This window comes from Dasypus novemcinctus, chromosome 22 (assembly GCF_030445035.2).
Source record: "Dasypus novemcinctus isolate mDasNov1 chromosome 22, mDasNov1.1.hap2, whole genome shotgun sequence".
In the NCBI taxonomy this organism is placed as follows: Eukaryota; Metazoa; Chordata; class Mammalia; order Cingulata; family Dasypodidae; genus Dasypus; species Dasypus novemcinctus.
Genome location: NC_080694.1, coordinates 58,381,283 through 58,401,832, shown reverse-complemented (window position 1 = coordinate 58,401,832; position 20,550 = coordinate 58,381,283). Strand labels below are relative to the sequence as shown.

Here is a 20,550-nt window from a genome sequence, read left to right as displayed (position 1 = left end):
GCCTGCGGTGGAATGTGGACTTGTGCATCCTCATGGTTACATGAGCCAATTTTACACAAACGTATACATTTACAGATACCTCCTGTCAGCTTTGTTTCCCCAGAGAAACCCTTATTAATACAGACATTCTGTAAAATGTGGAGACAATGGGATAAAAGGGTCACTAATCCGTAAGAGTTTTGAAATCCAGCCAAATATTCGATTTTTCTTGGGGCATCGATCTAATCCTTTGTGGTGCTTGGCTCCATTCTCTGGGCTCCCAGCTCTGCCCTCTGCACTCTTTGATCCACCCTGAGCACCTAGGGGGTTGGAAACCTTGAAGGGCCATCTTAGAGTTCTGCCTTCCACACATGCATGGTTAATGAAGATTTTTTTGAAAGAGAGGATTTCATTTGATAAAAATATTTTTCCATATTTCTTGAGATGAGCACAAAATTTTCCTGTTTTATTTAATTTGTGTTGAATGGCATATATAGATTTCCTAATATGACACAGCTCTTTCTTTCCTGGGATAACTCCAAATTAATTTTGGTGTGTTTTTTCATGTTTTTGTGAATCACCAAGTTTCTTTTCCTAATATCTTTATTTGTGATTTTTTATTGCTGGTTATATTTTGTCTTATATGATTAGGGGCTGTTTTGTTTATGTTTTTGTTGAACTGAAAGTTTAAATATTTCTGTTTTTTTTTTTTCTTTTTTTACTTGAGGACCAAGTTCTTCTTGTTAATGAAGAAAATGAAAAAAAGTCTGATCACATTCACATCTCATAAGACTCAAGTCCATATTTTTTTTAACCTTCAGTAATGTATAATACTTGCTTAACTTTTGCTATAATATTATAACTAATTATAATCTGTAAGTTACATTAGTTGTATTTTTGCCATGTATCACCATACCCTTAACACTTTGAAAGAGAAGGAATTTTCTCGTATTTGTACTATTAACCGGAATCCTCATATGCCACCCAAATCATTGTATTACACAATTCCTAAAGTATCCTATAGCTGTCTTTCAATTAAAATTGGCTTCCCTAGATTACTATCACATTCATAAACCAGCATTGTTAGTTATACTCATTCTAATGTGTTACATATTTATATCTTATGGAATTAATTTTATATCACTAAGCAAAATTCTTGCATAAGTTTTTGATGTAGTAAAAGATTTTAAACAAATTAGACGTTTATTAAAGAATGACTCATTAATCATATACAACTATAAAAAAATTGGTGAGGAAGATTTCTATGTACAATTGTAAAGTATTTTCTCAGTTACACTCTAAAGTGAAAAAAAGAAACCTAAACATTTCTGCCTAGCAATCTAGTTGCCTAGTTTCCTGGATTGACCTACTGAAAACAAATATTAGCTCTAATATGAAAATATATTAGATAAGATATATTTAAACGCCACACACTTCATCAAAAAAATGGATGATTATGCAGAAAAGACAGAACATCGGGGAAAGCGCCTAGTGAAATGTGTCCTCAGACATATTCTGAGCAGTGGATGCAGATTTATTTGAAAAACATTTTGTCTAAGTTTTTCTGTTTGTTTTCTTTTTCCCTCCCAGGGCATGAGGGCATGAGAGTCATATTCCAGGGTTCTGACAAAGGCAGAGTTCAGATGGAATCCTCTCATGAAAGTTTTGATGTCAAAGACCTACCAGGACCACTGACTTGTTGACAGGGACTTGCAAAATAATTTACCCTACGTGAACATTGCAAATGAGCAGAAGGAAGAAAAGTAAAGGTCCTGTGAAATCTTTGCCACCAGCCAGCCCTTGCTTTGCTTCCCAACCTTAATTAACTCTAGTTGGGTGATCTAAGAACATCTCAAACCAAGGATTCGTGTTTAAAATGGAACCGCAAGTGGACACATAGACAAAGCAAATATTCAGTAAGGTCTCCTCCAAAGATTCCAAAATACAATCCTCCAAAGGAAAAAGGAAGAGAAAAGACGTTGAGAGCTAGGAGACAACCCGGGAAAACTGCTGGGAGAGAGAACAAGGCCATGAATTGGAGGGGGATCGAGAAGGAATCCCTAGGATGGGCAGAGGAGGGCTGGATGTCATGGTCCAGTGACTGCCTAGGGGTGGCCTTTCACTTTTGTTCATTTGTTTTCTCCACATTGGTCAAGGAAGACCACAAATTAATTCTAAGTAAGTTTTTAGTTAAAAATAAAATCACTGGGTGTTCTAAAGACTTGGAAATGGTAACACTAAACCACGACATTTGAAACACATGGATTTCAGTAAGAACAAAATGTGTATCACTAAATATGATTATCAGGTAAGGAGAAAGAATTCAAAAACCTGGAAAAGGAACAAACCCAAAGAGCCAAAAGAGGAAAGAAATGCTAAGTAAAAGAGCAAATATCAATGATATATAGAAAAAATTTTAAATATAAAGATGTATATTTGTATAGATATAAACTTGAAACCACATGAAATGGAATATTAAAAATATAAAAATAAATAAACATCAAGATTGATTGAAGAAGGAATGAAAAATTATACTACTAGTTTTTATATAAAAATTGCAAAAATATTCAACCCCTTGCCCCACCGTTCTATGCTGGGATTTTGTCCCCCATTATATGGACACGACTCTGAGCCAAAATGAGACAAAAGTGTTAATTCCTCATTGTCCTTCCCCTCTCCTGCTTAAGAGTAAATTTCTCTCAAATAGGTTAGTGAACATCTATGGTTTCTACTCTTGTCCAAAGATGTGAGGACTCAAGAAGCTTGGTCCTGCCATTTCCCTCCCCTGATCTGACTCCTGTTGCTTGAGATGACACGGTAATAACCCACTCTTTCTCTGTTCACCTCCAAGTGATACACAGACAAGTGAACAAACATGGAAAAAATTTGTAAAAGTGTGAGGGGCCAGGGCACATAGATAATTTCATTTAAGTTTCTTTTGATGGAAAACCATAACAGGACTGATTTTTTTCCCTCCTCCTTTCCTGAGCATTTCTAAGACACTGATGTGTTTCCATGGAAAATCCTCTCACATGGACTCTGTGAGGTCGTACTTGAGTAGAAGAAACCCTGTGAGATGGGCAGAGAAGAGTGTCACCTTTCGGGGGACGTCGCGGGTTCTCCATTTGGAAACGGGCTGCAGCTGCTCTCTCCTTCCCAGAGGGATTGTCTCCATCCACTGAGAGTCAAACACATTGACGTCAGCATAACACGGGAGGGAATTGTGCCTCCTCTGCCCTGCACTCCTCCTGAGTCAGACAAGCGGCAGGCGCTGGGCAGCCTGGACCTCCCCTGAGGATGCCCACTGAGGACACCAGTGCCCCCAGGCCCGCAAGGCTACGGGTGTCTCAAGAGGCAGCTCGCTGAGCAGTAGCACCCTCTGGAACCCAGCCCACGCTGCTGCTTACTTCCAGACCACACACATCTCACACACACACACACACACACACACCATTTGCACCACACACATACACAATACACAAAGCACACGCACACTACACATACACGTGTACCACAAACATTCCTGCTCACTGCATATATGCACCTCACACGTACAAACCATACATGTCACAACACCACACACAGCCCTTGAAGACAAACTACAGGCACCACACCTCATCACACTCACCACTTACACACCACACACACCCCACACTTATACATGCACATACAGACCCCAGCACCCACATCACACAAACACCACACCACTTGTAAGTACACGAGTGCTCCCCCACCCCCTCCACACACAGTCTGTCTTCTCTACGCTTGTGTATCCATGCAACTCCCCAATCCTCCTCCACCCCAGGAATGCTTTCTTTCCTTTCTCCCTTCTGAAAAGTCTCTGAAGATAGGTATGCATATTTTCCCTAAAGATTTCCCCAAATTGTTAAATTCCTTTGATTAGCTCTTAGCCAGAGAAGGTTCCTTACTATCCTCTGGGGGATTAACTGAAAATTTCACTTAACAAGCAGTATACAAGAGTAAGACTAACCTGATTCAGGGCAGAAAATAAGAGACCTTCTTCTACTGTGAAGACTTCCTCTCCACTTTGCAAAATATTCTGTTTCCACGGGTACTAGCTCTAGCCTGCTATCTTTCACTAAATCCTTTAACCTCAGTACCTGATAGTTAAAAGCTTAATTTTTAACTTTACTTTCAAACTTGCCTTGATCTTCAGAGAAGAGAGCTAGGATAAACGTCACAGAAGAATTAGAAATTTCCTGGAAATCTGGCAATAATTTCTTGGCTGCATTGACTGGGTTCCCTGGACTCCATGCCTAGAAGGTAGCATCTGCTGCTCCACATGTGCTCCCAGGATGTTTTCTCTGGAATTTTCCCCCTGAGGATGGCTCTGAAGATACCATGCTATTCTGATGGGAAATGCTATGATTTCTAAGTGCCCAGTAGATGCCCTATTAGCTCTTTCCCCTTCCCCTTCTCTCTTCCCTCTCCTCCTCTCCCCTCCTTCCCTTCCCCTCCCCTCTCTACACCTCTCCTCTTCTCTCTTCCTCTTTTCTCTCTCCTAAGGGTCACATCTGCCTCAGGTAGAGGAACTTTTTAAAATCTATGTCCTCTGTATGGGACTTCTGCAAATACTACGTAAGTTCTTCTGGCTCAGCCCCTTGTCCATACCAGTGCCTGGAACGACTTTAAGTTGGAAAATTTTGAAGGCAACGTTATTGTCAGTTAGGAACCCAAAAACCCTTAATTGGTAATTTTGCTCTATAAATAATTTATTCAAGCATTAGTTTTACCTTTTTTTTTTTTGTATTGCTTCTAAAGTACCCAATAAACTCTAGGCACATAGCGAATTGTCAATAAATGGTACCGGTTATTTCTCCTTAAAGAAATATTGAAAACTTCTTGCCACTTTGCCTAAGGGAACTTGATGTCGTGTTTATGATTTGTATTTTTTTGTTTTCAGAAGTGCAGGCTCTGCTGAGAGTCCTCTGGATACTGCAGTCTATTTGTACTATGTGTCGTGTCGGACACTTGCCACACTCAGGGCCCTTTTTACTGATCAAAAGCACTAGGTCAGCAGGTGCTGAATATCCATGTTTTAAATAAACTCCCACTCCCATCTTTTCTCACTGTCCCAGAGTGATAAATCTTTTTTTTGCTGTCCCCAAAGTTTTCTGTCACTCTGAAAGACTGCAAAATCACTGCTTTTGGATTCTGGATTCCTTACTAATTTTCTATTTTAACATATTGTTATGGAAATTTCCACATATACAAAAAAAAAGGAGAACAGACTAAGATCACTGAGTGTCCATTAACCAGGTTCAACAACTCTCAATAGTTTACCACACAAGTTTCCGTATACCCAAATGATGTTTTTTGTAATATTTTTGAACAAATCTAAGACATAATGTAATTTGTCCTATAAATAGTTCCCATGAATATCTAATGGATGGAAGCTTTCTAAGCCATCCTTACACCTAATATATTCACAATAATCATTTAATATCACCTAAACCAGTCATTATTACCATTTTTCTACTTGCTTCAAAAATACCTTTTTTTATTGGAATTTTTCAAAAATCAGAATCTAAACAGGATGCATCAAAGGCAACCAGTTGTTGTGGGTCTCATGTCTCTTATTCTATCACAACGCCTTTCCTCACTTTCCTTTTTCTATTACTTAGGAAACAAAAAAACAAATAAGGTTATTTAGAGAGTATCTCATCATTGGCTTAACCCACTTCTTCCTTTTAGTGCCATCTGATATCTTTCTTTATTCCCTTACATTCTGTAACCTGCTACTAAGACACAGAAGCTGGATTAGATTCAGTGTAAGAATGCTCCATACAAACATTCTAATTATTTCCTCCCCATCTGTCAGAAGAAGTTGATAGCAAATTGTCTCACTCTTAGTGATGGTAAGACTGATCAGTGGTTTCAGCTATCTCCAGTTATCCATTAATAAAGTTCCCCTTTGATCTTTCCCCTAGACATTTTGGTAGCTTTTAGTCAATCATTTCACCTGTTATTTCAAAATGGTGATTTCCAATTCAATCATGCCATTTTGTATCATAAACCGGGATTAACTAAAAAAGTCATGAAATAGGATTGGTGCAACACTAGTGGGTGCCAAGGAGATCTCAGCCATCTGCTCACAACATTTTTTTGTGCCCTCTGGACATGCTCAACTCAGATCCCAGATGAAATTTTTCCATTGCACGACGGATTGCTTCTGAGTCTGTTGAACTTGCACCTTGATGACAGCTTCCAACTCTGGGCGGAGAGTAGCTTCATCTCCCTTGGTCAGATGTTGCTCTTTACCTGGAGCTGGTAGCATATCAGGAGATAGCTTCTAAATGGAGTATGTACATTGTTCCAGGTTTCATGACCTTGCTGCAAAACCCCAGGGATCTCGGCTCTGACTCTCCTACTGGGACTGGCTAACGACTCTACATGACACCATGGAGTCTACTTCTTGTACTGCTGCTTTGCCTTCCAACACGTCCTTTATTTTTTTAGACACTATTGAATACTGTCATCCTTTCTGTGTCATCTGAGCTATGCAGTGCACTGGGCCCAAGAGCGATATATGCTGCCTGCAAAGTCTCATGGGTTTTATGCATTTTTCTACTGAACATTGTGGTTCTTTCATTGTGGCAGGACCATCAAAAAGCGATATCTTGTCCCTGACCTTGGAGAGGACCTCTGGGCATTTTCCAGACCACTGGGTCATGAAAACTCCACTTCTGTCCAGGTACCTGACACCGTGTAGACTTTCTCTTCCTCCCTGTGGAGTATGTATATCTCTACAGGTCATCCAGAATCCTTGCCTAGTCTTGATATTTTGGTCCAGTTAACACAATTTTTCATATATAAAGTGGGACAATGTGATGTTCCAGATAATCAGGTTTCCTTCAGATTATTATTGAAAGGGACTGAAAAAATATCACAATTCTTGGACAGATTGGGAATGGCTACTGTCATCTATCCCAAGTGAATATGAGCTACATCTTTTTTTTTTCTATTTTTTTCATTTATTCATTTTTTTAAAAAATATTACATTAAAAAAAATATGAGGTCCCCATTCACCCCCACCGCCCCCACCCCACCACTCCCCCCACAGTAACACTCTCCCTCATCATCATGACACATCCATTGCATCTGGTGAGTACATCTCTGGGCACCACTGCACCCCATGACCTGTGGTCCACACCGTAGCCCACACTCTTGCACGTTCCATCCAGTGGGCCATGGGAGGACGCACAATGTCTGGCAATTGTCCCTGCAGCACCACCCAGGACCACTCCAAGTCCCGAAAATGCCTCCACATCTCATCTCTTCCTCCCATTCCCCGCCCCCAGCAGCCACCATGGCCACTTTTTCCACACCAATGCCACATTTTCTCGGTTATTAACCACAATTGTTCATGAATAGGATATCATTAAGTCCACTCTAATCCTTACTGTATTCCTCCTTCCTGTGGACCTTGGCTTGGTTGTGTCCATTCCATATCTATGTCAAGAGGGGGCTTAGATTCCACATGGATGCTGGATACAATCCACCTGCTTTCAGTTGTAGGCACTCTAGGCTCCATGTTGTGGTGGTTGACATTCTTCAACTCCATGTTAGTTGAGTGGGGTAAGTCCAATAAATCAGAGTGTAGGAGCTGAAGTCTGTTGAGGCTCAGGGCCTGGCTATCATATTGTCAGTCCAGAGATTCAAATCCCCTAGATATATCTTAAACCCCAGCACCAACTACAATTCCTGTAAAGTAGCATGAAATGCTTGTGAAAAGAGATCACATTTGAGTCCCGCTCCATCACGCAGAAACACCAGCTCAAAAGAAGGGCCAACTGACATGGCAGTGAACCCCATCTGCCATGACCATAGAACCTGTGGCTCTCTTTAGCCCTCAAAAGGGCCAATACATGGGGTTGTATCTACTTTATCTGTCTCTGAGACTCTGCTCAGGTGTGCATAAGGGCAATCCTTCTGACAACCTCCAGACTCTTTTTTAGAGACTCTTGGCCATATTAATTCATTTGTCCTTTCCATTTCCCCCTTACTTTAGGTCAAACAGCATTTTTAACTCCTGTTATTATATGTAGACAGGGATATTCTGCTGGTCTGCACTGAACCTTTAATTCAAGGTCATTTTCCAGTTACATCATCAGCTGGTACTTGGTAGTGATCCCTCAGTGCCAGGGAGGCTCATCCCCGGGTGTCATGTCCCACGCTGGGGGGAAGGCATTGCATTTACATGCTGAGTTTCGCTCTGAGACTGGCTACGTTTGAGTAACACGGAGGCTGTCAGGAGGGAACTCTTAGGCACAGTGCTGTTCTAGGCCTGGTTCTTATTTCAGGTGTATTGGCTCACAAGCATAGTCATTAGTATCAGGGGCTCACTGTTGAACCCTCATTCCTTCCTGGTCCTTACCATTGTACCTGGGGGACTGCCGCTGCTCACCTAGGGACCAAGACAGAGCCCCCCACCCCCCCCCGGCCAGGAATCCAGTACCTCCCCCAGCTGTTGTTTTTAATTGTTTCCACTATGAGTATATCCAAACATTCCCATGCACCCTGGGCACATGCCCTGTATAACTCCCTGTCAACCATATATCGCCTGTCAATAACATCCCATACCAGTATTCCTCCGCTGCCATTGTTGAACCACTCTGTGATCCAACACTTCCTGAAAAGTGAAGCTCAATATAATGTCATGTTCCTTTACTAGTAAAATGGAATATAGCGATGAGTTTAAAGGGTATATATAGAATACATATTGATTTGGAAAAATTCTACATCCTATCTTTTTCTTTTCTTTTTTCCTAATTATTGAGCTTCTCTTCACAAGAGCCTTAGATCACAGTAATTCATATATACAATATACAGTACTCCCACATATCCATTATAAAACTTTTCCCTTCCACAGCGATAATCTTTTAACTTATTCATATCATATTTACTGAAACTGATGTACAGATATTGAGACAATAGCTTTCAAACAAGGTAACATTTGTGTTTTCATTGTGGTTTATACTTTAGGCTATACAGTTTTCTAAATTTTTTAGTTATCCTTTGTTTTACATTATGGTTTACATTATTAGTCTGTCGTCCTCTATATGTTTTTCGTGTAATATTACATGTTTTATATCCATCCTTGTGTACTCTTGTGAAACACTTCTTTTGCCCTCACATTTACTTTGGTTCCATCTATTCAATATCCATTTCCCCCTCACCATGGGGCCCACATTGACAGTCAATCTTCATTTCTTGAGGAGCCATGTTCAGAGATACTTACAACAGTGTTGATGGCTTGACTTGCTCAACTGACCTAATACCCTGGGAGCCACCCTTTCTCTTGAGAGATACAGTTCCCTCTATTTGATGGCATTAGTCCTCCCCAGGATGTGGGTCTACCTTCACTCTCATTATATGGGTCTCTACACAATGGTATAACCCACTCTGGCAAAATGAGCATTCCCATATTCCCTAGGAGTCTGTCCTGCATCAGATTATCCCCTTTGAGTATCTTAAACAGGTAACTTTCCTAATTATATTTTGAAAAGATTTTCTCAGCATTATACTCTCAACCAACACCAGACAATCTACTATGTTTGTATGTTGCCCCAACCTCCCCCCAATTTCTTGTGCAATATTACCCATCCAACCATCCCTAGCCCCCCTCAAGCCCGCAAAGTCCCACCCAAAGTTAACCCTATGCCCCCATTTTATCTCTTCCTTGTGCACATATTTACCGCCAGCTTATCATAGATTTCACCCATGTAGATGTCAGCTTACATCCTTCCTCTATCCCCCGATTTCCTGTAAGCCTATCTTCCAGTCTCTAGCTCTCTGAGGCAGCTTGCTTATTTCATATCATTGAGGTCATGTAGTATTTGTCCTTCAATGCCTGAGTTGCTTCACTCAATGTAAGGTTCTCAAGATTCATCCATGTATTATGTGTGTTTGTAGTGTATTTGTTCTTAAAGCTGAGTAGAATTCCATTGTATGTATATACCACATTTTATTTATCCATTCATCTGTTGATGGGCATTTGGGTTGATTCCAACTTTTGGTGATAGTGAACAATGCTGCTATGAACATTGGTGTGCATATATCGGTTTGTGTCCTTGTTTTCAGTTCTGATGGGTATATACCCAGAAGTGGAATTGCTGGGTCATATGGCAAATCTATGGTTAGTTTTTTGAGAAACTGCCAAACTGTCCTACAGAATGGTTGGATCCTTCTGCATTCCCACCAGCAGTGGATAAGTGTTTCCATTTCTTCACATCCTCTCCAGCATTTGTATTCTTGTTTTTTTCATAACTGCCAATCTTATGGGAGTAAGATGGTATCTCATTGTAGTTTTGATTTGCATTTCCCTGATAGCTACAGATTTGGAGCATTTTTTCATGTCCTTTTTAGCCATTTGTATTTCTTCCTTGGAGAAGTGTCTGTTTAAATCTTTTTCCCATTTTTTAAATGGGTTGTTTATCTTTTTATTTGCAAGATATAGGAGTTCTTTATATATGCAAGTTATAAGTCTCTTATCAGATATATGGTTGCCAAATATTTTCCCCCATTGTGTAGGCTCCCTTTTCACTTTCTTGACAAATTCCTTTAAGGTGCAGAAGGCTTTAATTTTGAGGAAGTCCCATTTATCTATTTGTTCTTTTGCTGCTCGTGCTTTTCGTGTGATATTCATAATATTCATGAAGCCATTTCCTATTACAGTTCCTTTATGGTCTTGGCTCCTATATTTAGGTCTTTGATCCATTTTGAGTTGATCTTTGATAAGATGTGAGATGGTAATCTTCTTTCATTATTCGATATATGGATATTCAGTTCTCCAGGCACCATTTGTTGAAGAGGCCATTCTCTCCAGTTGAGAGGGTTTGGTCGCTTTATCGAATATTATATGGCTATATATATGAGGTTCTATATCAGAACTTTCAATTTGATTCCATTGGTCTGTGTTTCTCTCCTTATGCCAATATCATGCTGTTTTCACTACTGTAGCTTTGTAGTGTGTTTTGAAGTCAGGTAGTGTGATTCCTCCAATTTCATTTTTCTTTTTCAATATGTCTTTGACTATTCGGGGCCTCTTTCCTTTCCAAATAAATTTCATAGATAGTTTTTCTAGTTCCTTAAAGAAGGCTGTGTTGATTTTTATTGGGATTGCATTGAATGTGTAGATCAATTTTGGCAGGATAGACATCTTAATAATATTTAGTCTTCCTATCCATGAACAGGGAATATTCTTCCATTTATTTAGGTCTTCTTTGATTTCCTTGAACAGTCTTGTATAGTTCTCGGTATATAAATTCTTTATATCTTATTTAAATTTATTCCTAAATATTTGATTTTTTTATTTACTATTGTGAATTTTATTTGTTTTTTTATTTCCTCTTGATCTTGCTTGTTATTGGTGTACGGAAATGCTACTGACTTTTGCGCATTGATCTTATAACCTGCGACTGTACTAAACTCATTTATGAGTTCTAGAAGCTTTGTTGTAGACCTCTCAGGGTTTTCTGTGTATAGGATCATGTCATCTGCAAATAATGAAATTTTGACTTCTTCCTTTCTAATTTGAATGCCTTTTATATCTGGTTCTTGCCTCAGTGCTCGAGCAAGTACTTCTAAGACAATGTTAAATAGAAAAGGAAAGAATGGACATCCTTGACTTGTTCCTGATCTTAGAGGGAAGGATTTTAGGATTTCACCATTGTAAATGATGTTGGCTGTGGGTTTTTCATATATACTCTTTATCGTGTTCAAAAAATGTCCTTGTATTCCAATCTTTTGGAGTGTTTTTATCAAGAAAGGGTGCTGTATTTTGTCAAATGCTTTTTCTCCATCTGTAGACATAATCTTGTGATTTTTTTTCCTTCAATATGTTTATATGGTGTATTACATTGATTGGTTTTCTTATGTTGAACCATCCTTGCATACCCGGAATGAATCCCACTTGGTCACATTTTATAATTCGCTTAATGTGATGTTTTAATACAGTTAGCAACTGTTTTGTTGAGGATTTTTGCATCTAGGTTCATTAGAGAAATTGGTCTGTAATTTTCCTTTCTTGGGGTGTCTTTGTTTGCCTTTGGCACTAGGGTAATGTTGGCATCATAGCATGAATTCGGTAATGTTCCTTCTCTTTCAATTTTTTGGAAGAGTTTCAGAAAGATTGGTGTTAGTTCTTTCCAGAATGTTTTGTCGAATTCACCTGTGAAGCCATCTGGCCCTGGGCTCTTCTTGGTTGGGAGATTTTTAATGACTGATTCTATCTCTTTACTTGTGATTGGTTTGTTGAGATCATCAATTTCTTCTTTTGTCGATATAGGCTGCTTATGTGTTTCTAGGAATTTGTCCATTTCCTCTGAATTGTCATTTTTGTTGGAATATAGTTTTTCAAAGTATCCTCTTATGATAGTCTTTATTTCTGTGGGGTCAGTGGTGATATTTCCTTTCTCATTTTTTATTCTGTATATTTGCATCTTCTGTCTTTTTTTCTTTGTTAGTCTCGCTAAGGGTTTGTCGATTTTATTGATTTTCTCAAAGAACCAGTTCTTGGTCTTGTTTAACTTTTCAAGTGCTTTCTTATTTTCTATTTCATGTAGTTCTGCTCTTATCTTTATTCTTTCTTTCTTTTTTCTTCCTGTGGGGTTACTTTATTGTTTTTTTACTAATTCCTCCAAATGTGCAGTTAGTTCTTCAATTTTGGCTCTTTCTTCTTTTTTCATGTATGAATTTATGGCTATAAATTTCCCTCTCAGTACTGCTTTTGCTGCATCCCATAAGTTTTGGTATGTTGTGTTATCATTAGTTTCAAGGTAGTTATTGATTTCTTTTGAGATTTCCTCTTTGACCCACTGTTTTTCTAAGAGTGTGCTGTTTAATTTCCATGTCTTGGTGTGAAATCTGGGTCACTGCCCTTGCAGGTTTCCAGCTTCACTCCACTGTGCTCAGAGAAATTATTTTGTATGGTTTCGATCTATCTGAATTCATTCAGCCTTTCTTTGTGGCCTAGCCTATGGTCTATCTTGAAGAATGATCCATATGCACTTGAGAAAATTGTTTATCTTGCTGTATTCGGGTGTAATGATCTGTATATGTCTATTAGATCCAGCTCCTCTAATATGCTGTGCAAATATTTTGTTTCTTTAGTGATTCTCTTCTGAGATGTTCTGTCCAAAGTTGATAGTTGTGTATTAAAATTTCCCCCATAAAATTGTAGTGGTGTCTATTCTTTCACTTTGTTTTTCCAGTGTTTGCCTCATGTATTTGGAGGCACCCTTGTTAGGAGCATAAATATTTATGATTGTTCGTTCTTCTTGAGAGATTGTCCCTTTTACTAATATGTAGTATCCTTCTTTGTCTCTCACGATTGTTTTGCATTTAAAGTCTATTTTGTCTGATATTAATATAGCAACTCCTGCCTCTTTTTTTTGTGTGTGTGTTATTGTTTGCTTGTAAGATTGTTTTCCCACCATTCACTTTCAGCGTCCATGAATCCCTGTGTCTAAGATGTGTTTCTTGTAGACAGCATATAGATGGGTCATATTTCCTTATCCAATGTCCCAGTCTGAATCTTTTGATAAGTGAGTTTAATCCATTGACATTTAGTGTTATTACTTTCAAGGAATTATTTATGTTAGCCATATTTTGATTGGACTTGTGTTTGTCATATTTTGTTTGTTTGTTTTTCCTTCTCTTTTTGTCTTTTTTGTTGCTCTTATACGCTCCTCCAATTCTGCCTGTCCTGTTTTTTCCTTTCTTCCTGCAGAACTCCCTTTAGTATTTCTTGAAGGGGAGGTTTCTTGTTCGCATATTCTTCCATTTCTGTTTATCTGTGAATATTTTGCACTGTCCATCATTTTTGAATGCTAGTTTAGCTGGGTAGAGTATTCTTGGTTGGAAATGTTTTTCTTTTAGTACCTCAACTATATCATACCACTGCCTTCTTAGCTCCATGGTTTTCAGATAAGAAATCAGTACTTAATCTTTGGAGCCTCCCTTGTATGTGATGGTTTTCTTTTCTCTTGCTGCTTTTAGAATTTTCTCTTTGTCTTGAGCATTGGATAATTTGACAAGTATATGTCTTGGGGTGGGCCTGTTGGGGTTTATGATGTTTGCAGTGCATTGTGCTTCCTGGACATGTACATCTGTCTCCCTCAGTAGATTTGGGAAGTTTTCAGCCATTATTTCCTGCAACATCCCTTCTGTCCCCTTTCCTTTCTCTTCTCCTTCTGGGATGCCTATATTGTGTATGTTTGTGCATTTTGCATTGTCATTCAGGTCCCTAAGTCCTAGCTGGATTTTTTCTACCTTTTTATCAATCAATTCCACTCTCTGTTTGATTTCAGATGTACTGTCTTCCAAGTCGCTAATTCTCTCCTCTGCCTCTTCTAATCTGCTGCTATTTGCTGAGAGTGTATTTTTGATTTCTTGAACTGTGGTGTTCCTTCCATCATATCTGTTATCTTTTTACATATGTCTGCAATTTCCTCTCCAAGTGTTTTCTTCATATTGTTAATCTCTTCCTTTACTCCATTAAGTTGGTCTCTAATATATGTTCTGAGATCTTTAAATACTTGTCCGATGTTCTGTTCCCCTTCCTGGTTTTTAGTTTATTCATTGGATTCAGCCATGTTTTCCTGATTATTGGTTTCGTTTGTAGTTTTTTTGTTGCTGTCTGGTCTTCATTTTTTCTTGATGGGTTTAATCAGTTCCTTAGCTTCTTTGTTTAGTCTTGGAGATTAATTAGTTGTGGTTTTTGTGTAAGTGTTATGTCTTCTCTTTGTCACTTTGTTCTTCTTATTCTATTTTCTTGTTGCTGTCTAAGTTCACTTTGAAGGAAAATATTAGGACCAGGGAAAGCAAAATGAGTAAGAAAAGCAAATGTGTAAAGTAGTATTGGTAATAAATGTTAACAGAGCAACAATGTGAGATCTGGGAGAATGAATATTAGAGTCATGTAAGTTGCATAGAGTTATAGCAGTAAGTAGAGTTCCTATAATGAGATAGTCAACTGAGTATGGGGAGGAATATAGTATGAATTAAAAAGCCAGTGTTTTCATGAGAGAGGGAAAGAGAAAAGAAAGACAATGGTATCAAGCATGGATAAAAGACAGAAAACAGAACAAAGGTATTAGAAAATAAAAGTTAGACAATTTGGGGACCAAAGAAAGGGAGGTGGAATGTAAGAAAGACAGTAGATGATGGAGGTCAGCAAGATGTGCGGGAAAGGGTATAGTGTAGGTGGCCAAAATCAATTCACAGAGAAACAAGGAAATGGAAGATGAGGAAGCAAAGCAAATGTGAGGTGCTCCCTGCAGCACCTATTGTATATATAAAATAAAATAAAATAAAATAAGAAGAAAAAAAGGAAAAAAAAAGAGAGAGAGAGAAGAAATGGGGGGTGGGCAAAGAAAAGGGAGGGAAACAGCAAGAAAAAGAAAAGAAGAAAAAAAAACCTAAAAAAACAAAAAGGAACTTGGGGGATACAATGGGAGAAAAGACCAGGGGATAATGCAATATTAGCAACCAAGACAATAAAAAAGAAAAAAGAGAAAAAGAAAAAAAAACCCACAAATGCCAAGGGCTAGGACAATCAAGGACCTCAGAGGGCACTCAGGGCATGGTGGATTCAGGGATGGGAAGTCTGTGATATTGCAGACTCAAGAGGTTTGAGTCTCTGGAGTGTGGGCCACCAGGGTTTAGGGGACACAGACCTGGGAACCACGCACCCAGTTAACAGGGAGCCTGGAAGTACCGCAGCAAAACAGAGCCTTCAGGTATTCCCGCAGCTGGGCGCCAGCCCTAGGGGGAGGGGTCACGCCTGCAAACTCTGACCGCTGTGTCAGAAACCCAAAATTCCACCTCTCACAAGAGTCTCTTCTGTTGCTGTCTCACCAAATCAACTTCCAGACACCTCCCACCCTGCAAGCCCTCGAAACAGCCTTCTGTGGGTGCTGCTGTACTACAAACAGTTCAGGGACCTCCACAGATGGGCTGCCAGCCCTAGGGGGAGGGGATCCAGCCAGAAACTCTGACCTCCATGTCAGAAACCGAAAATTCCACCTCATGCAAGAATCTCCTCCATCACTATCTCACCAAATCGACTTCCAGACACCTCCCACCCTGCAAGCGCCTGAAACAACCTGCTGGGGGCGCCTTGTGAGAGGTGGAATTTTGGGTTTCTGACATGGAGGTCATAGAGCCCCACCCCCTAGGGCTGGTGGCCAATCTGCGGCAGTATCCCCAAATAGCCCGCTCAGGGCTTGGGAACTCCCCAGCAAGCAAAGTCTCCAGGAATCGCCACCACTGGGCCACCAGCCCCAGGGGGGAAGCGTCCCGTGTGTAGCCCCAATCTCCATGAAAGAGACCCAAATTTCTACCTTTAATAAGAATCTTCTCTGTCACCATCCCACTAAATCGACATCCAGACACCTCCTGCCCTGCAAACACCTGAAACAGCCCGGCCCAGCAGGATTCCAAGCCTACTCAGTCGCTTCTTTGTAGGAGAGATTATAAGGTGCACTCCCTCAGACACCATCTTGCCCTGCCCTCCTATTTTATCCATTTTGAACTAATGTTGATATACAGTGTGAGGTAGAGGCCCCATTTCATTCTTTTGCATGGGATATCTAGATTTCCCAGCACCATTTGTTTAAGAGACTATTCTTTCCCCTTCCCTGGCAGTGTTGCTGAAAAATGGTTGGCTAAGAGCAGTAAGGGTTCATTTTTAAATTCTCTTGTTCTACATTATCTATTTTTATGCAACTACCAAACTCTTTTGATTATATGGCTTTGTAGTAAGCTTTGAATTCACTGAGACTTTCTTACTTCTTATTTTTCAAGATTGTTTTGACTATTCAGGGCTCCCTGCAATTTCTTATGAATTTGAGAATCACCTTTTCCATAATTACAAAAATGCTGCTAGAATTTTTATTGAGATTCTATTGAACCTACAGATGGCTTTGTGTAGTACTGACATCTTAATGATGTCTTTCTATCCATATGGATGTCTTTCTATATCTTTTGGTGTTCTTTAATTTCTTTCCACAGTCTTTGTAGTTGTAAGTATGCAAGCCTTACCTCTGTGGTTAAATTTGAATGTAAATATTTTATTCTTTGACATGCTATTTTAAGTGGAATTTTTTTCTTAATTTCTACTTCAGATTGTTTATTGTCGGTGTATAGAAACACAACTGAATTTTACATGTTTCCTTGCAACTCTGCTGAATTTATTTATTGGTTTTAATAGTTATCTTGTGGATCCTTTCAGGATTTTTAGTTTTCTATTTGTAGGATCATGCAAACCACATAAGATAGTTTTACATCGGCCTCTCAAATTCAGATGCCTTTTATTTCTTTTTCTTCCCAGTTTCTCTGGCTAGAACTTCCAGTCCAATGTTGAATGGGAGTGGTGAAAACAGGCACCTTTTTCTTATTCCTGACTCTAGAGGAAAGCTTTCAGTCTTTCAACATTGAATGTAGTCCTTTTTAAAATGTATTTTTCGGCTACTTCTTAATTTCTGCACTTGTTCTAAGTGAGTTTCAGTAGATTGGGTTTTCTTATTATTATGGATTGTGTTTTCCCACTTTACATGCCTGAAAACACTTTTATTAGATTCTAGGCATTTGAATTTTATCTTGTTGGATGCTGAAAATTTTGGCATTCTTCTACATACTCTTATGCTTTTATTTTCTAATGTGATTCTGTTAAGCTATGTTGAAACAGTTTGGTTCTTTGGGGTCTTTATTCGGTAAACCTGGTTTGAGTCTTCATTGTAGAATTAATTATTCCCTACTTGTGATTAAGATCCTTCTGTATATTATACACAGTGCCATATGAATCAGTAGCTTTGTCAAAGTGGCTGGGGGAGTCTCCTACTCCAAGCTCTGTAGGAGCACTGATCACTCTCCATCTCATCATTGTGTTTCTTTCTTTCCTCAGTGACAGAGTTTTCTCTTATGCATACGCTGATCTGTGTTCTTTTGAACATTCTATGGCACTGTCTACAAATGTTCAGGGTTCTCTGTCTGGAGAAATCTTTCCTCTCCAGTGTACCCTGTCCTGCAAATCCTACCTGCCTTGGCCTCCCTGGACTCTCAGCTCCAATCCTCAAAGTAGGGATGCAGGTGGGTTCTGCTTGCATCCCACCTCTCTGTGTTGTGACCTGGAACTCTCTCAAGTCCATAAGCTGGTGCTCTCCTAGAGCTGGCCTCATTTGTTTCCATTTTCTCAGAGATCATTGTTCTTTTTTACCCAATATCCAGTGTCTTGAATATTACCTTATCATCAATTTTACTTACTTCTTGGATGTTTAGTGTGAGAAATAATCCAGTCCCAATTTGGTCATTTTGTCCAGAAATGGAAAATCAATAAAGGGATCTTTAATCCATATTTGGAAGAGAGCTCCTCTTTTATTCTCCATCTTCCTCCTTTTTGATATCATATGCCTATAGCTATAGCCCTGTGCTTGTCCCATGCTTTGGTGTTGGGAGTGTGATAGGGCTATGAATCATCTTTTGAGTCTTATTAAGCCCACATACAAGAAGAAATTGAGTGACAGGATGGATTATTCTCAGAAGATTTACCTATAAAACATAACTTAGTGAAATCAAAAGACCAAATCACATTTGAGGGAAAAAATCAGGTTGACACAAATATTTGTAATGGCAATATTCACTGTCAGTTAAGTGGAGAACAGAAATAGCCCAGCAACACCTTCAAATAACTCAGGGAAAGTATTAAGTACCCTAAGGTTTTGTTTCCAGCCACTTTTGTCTTTAAGTATCAAGTTCGAATAAGCGTAGTCAATATCTACTAGTATCCACTAGTTTTTCCTGAGGACTTTACTAACGTCAAGCATTAGTCAACAAAGCTGTGATTAGGACAACATCACATAAAAGAAGGTGAAGAAGATGTGAAGGAAGGAATACATTTTACTGCAGAACTAAGACTTAATTGTGGTAGGATGAAGTTAATAGAATTTACATAATTGTTAATATTATATTCTTTTACAATATAGATGTAATACAAATAACCAAAAGGAGAATGAAAAAAGGGACAGAAAGTATGATGCAATATAAATGCCTAGATAACCTCTTACATAATAATTGGGAGTGAAAAGATAAAAGCCATTTTCTACAAAAGAAAAACAAACAAAACGGAGATGCAGCACATCACATCTAGTATGTTATCTTAAGTTTTAAAAGGTATGAAAATAAGAAAATATGTTAATCTTTGCCATTATATTCATAATGGAATGCAGGAAGAATGTAGACAAAAAAAATCCTTCCACCCATTTCATTTATTCCAGTACCAACATTTTCTGAGGAGTAACAACACATTACCCTCCAAGCATGAAATTAATGGAACATGTAAATACACAGTATATTTAAAACCTTAAATTCAAAGAGAATGTGGGGAAGCAGCTGTGACTCAGTCAGTTGGGCTTCCGTCTACCATATGGAAGGACTTGGGTTCTCGCCCACACGCTGTGGAGAGCAAGTGCTGCGGAGTGACACCCAACCTGCGAGCACCCCAGAGAGACAATTCAGCAAAGTGACACAAACAAACAAGCAAAAAAAAGGAGACAAGTAAAAACACAGAAAAATGCACAGTGAAATGCCACAGAGAGCAGGAGACAACAAGCTAGCAGCAAGGGCGGAACGAAATAAATAAAAATAAATCAGACACACAGAAGAACACACAGTGACTGGACAAGAGAGCAGACAGCAAGCAAGCCCAAGAAGTGGGGAGGAAATGAAAAAGAGATTGTGTCTTTCCTTCGACTATTGGCTTAAAATCCTTTCCCTTTATCTTTCTTAAGCTTCTTGTTTCTAAAGTAGCCCTAACTCTTGGGTTTTATTCATCTTGATATAGAAGGAGTCACATAACCAAGACTTTCACAAATGCTGAGGCATATATTAATCATGGGTCATGTTTATTTAGGTTTCCTTAGAACAAGGCAAATCAAGCCTTGAGATTAATTTTCTAATAGTAATTTTCTTTTGTCAAATAACGTTCAATCCATGCACAAATTAGCACAACAGGATTTAAAATTTGTGACTGTGGATAATATTTTTGAGATACCTTCACATGAGCAGGGATCTGGTTTGCAGAGAAGTTGGTCAAAACGTGTGGCTCAGTCTGGTTTACCATCACCACCATCGTGAGGGTCAGACACATGCTCTGAGCTGCGGCGGCTTGCTCGGTCGGTAGAGGTGGGGTCTGGCTGCGGACGAGGGGTCGGTCCAGCTTAGGACGAGGGGTCGGTCCCACTTGGGACGAGGGGTCGGTCCCACTTGGGACGAGTGGTCGGTCCAGCAGCAGACGAGGGGTCGGTCTCACAGGGGTTGCGCGGTTCGGCTGACGGGGTCGCCCGGCGAAGCTGGCGACGAAGGGGTCACCCGGAGAAGCAGGCGACGAACTGGGGACAAGGGAGGCCAGGCCCTTGTCGGGGGCTCTCAGGACTGGAGGGCGCACGGCAGAAGAACTACCAAGGAGACAAGGTAAAACACGCAAGTCCACTTTACTGAGGGAGAGGCAACAGTTTTATAGGGGCTGGGGAAGGCTGATTGGTCGAAGCC

At 39.5% G+C, this 20,550-nt stretch overlaps 1 protein-coding gene and 1 pseudogene across 1 annotated transcript in view; one reads left to right on the top strand and one right to left on the bottom strand.

Moving 5' to 3' along the window:
• Nucleotides 1-4,078, bottom strand: part of LOC101447404 (sodium-dependent phosphate transport protein 1) — a 37,804-nt gene extending 33,726 nt beyond the window's left edge. Inside the window, exons 1-2 of the mRNA XM_058285339.1 lie at nucleotides 3,971-4,078; nucleotides 3,077-3,157 (exon numbers count right to left, since the gene is read on the bottom strand). Coding sequence (XP_058141322.1) covers nucleotides 3,077-3,104 — 28 coding nt within the window. The 5' untranslated portion in view covers nucleotides 3,105-3,157; nucleotides 3,971-4,078. The remainder of the gene's footprint in view (nucleotides 1-3,076; nucleotides 3,158-3,970) is intronic.
• Nucleotides 1-20,550, top strand: part of LOC139437349 (sodium-dependent phosphate transport protein 1-like) — a 232,146-nt pseudogene that overhangs the window by 138,573 nt on the left and 73,023 nt on the right.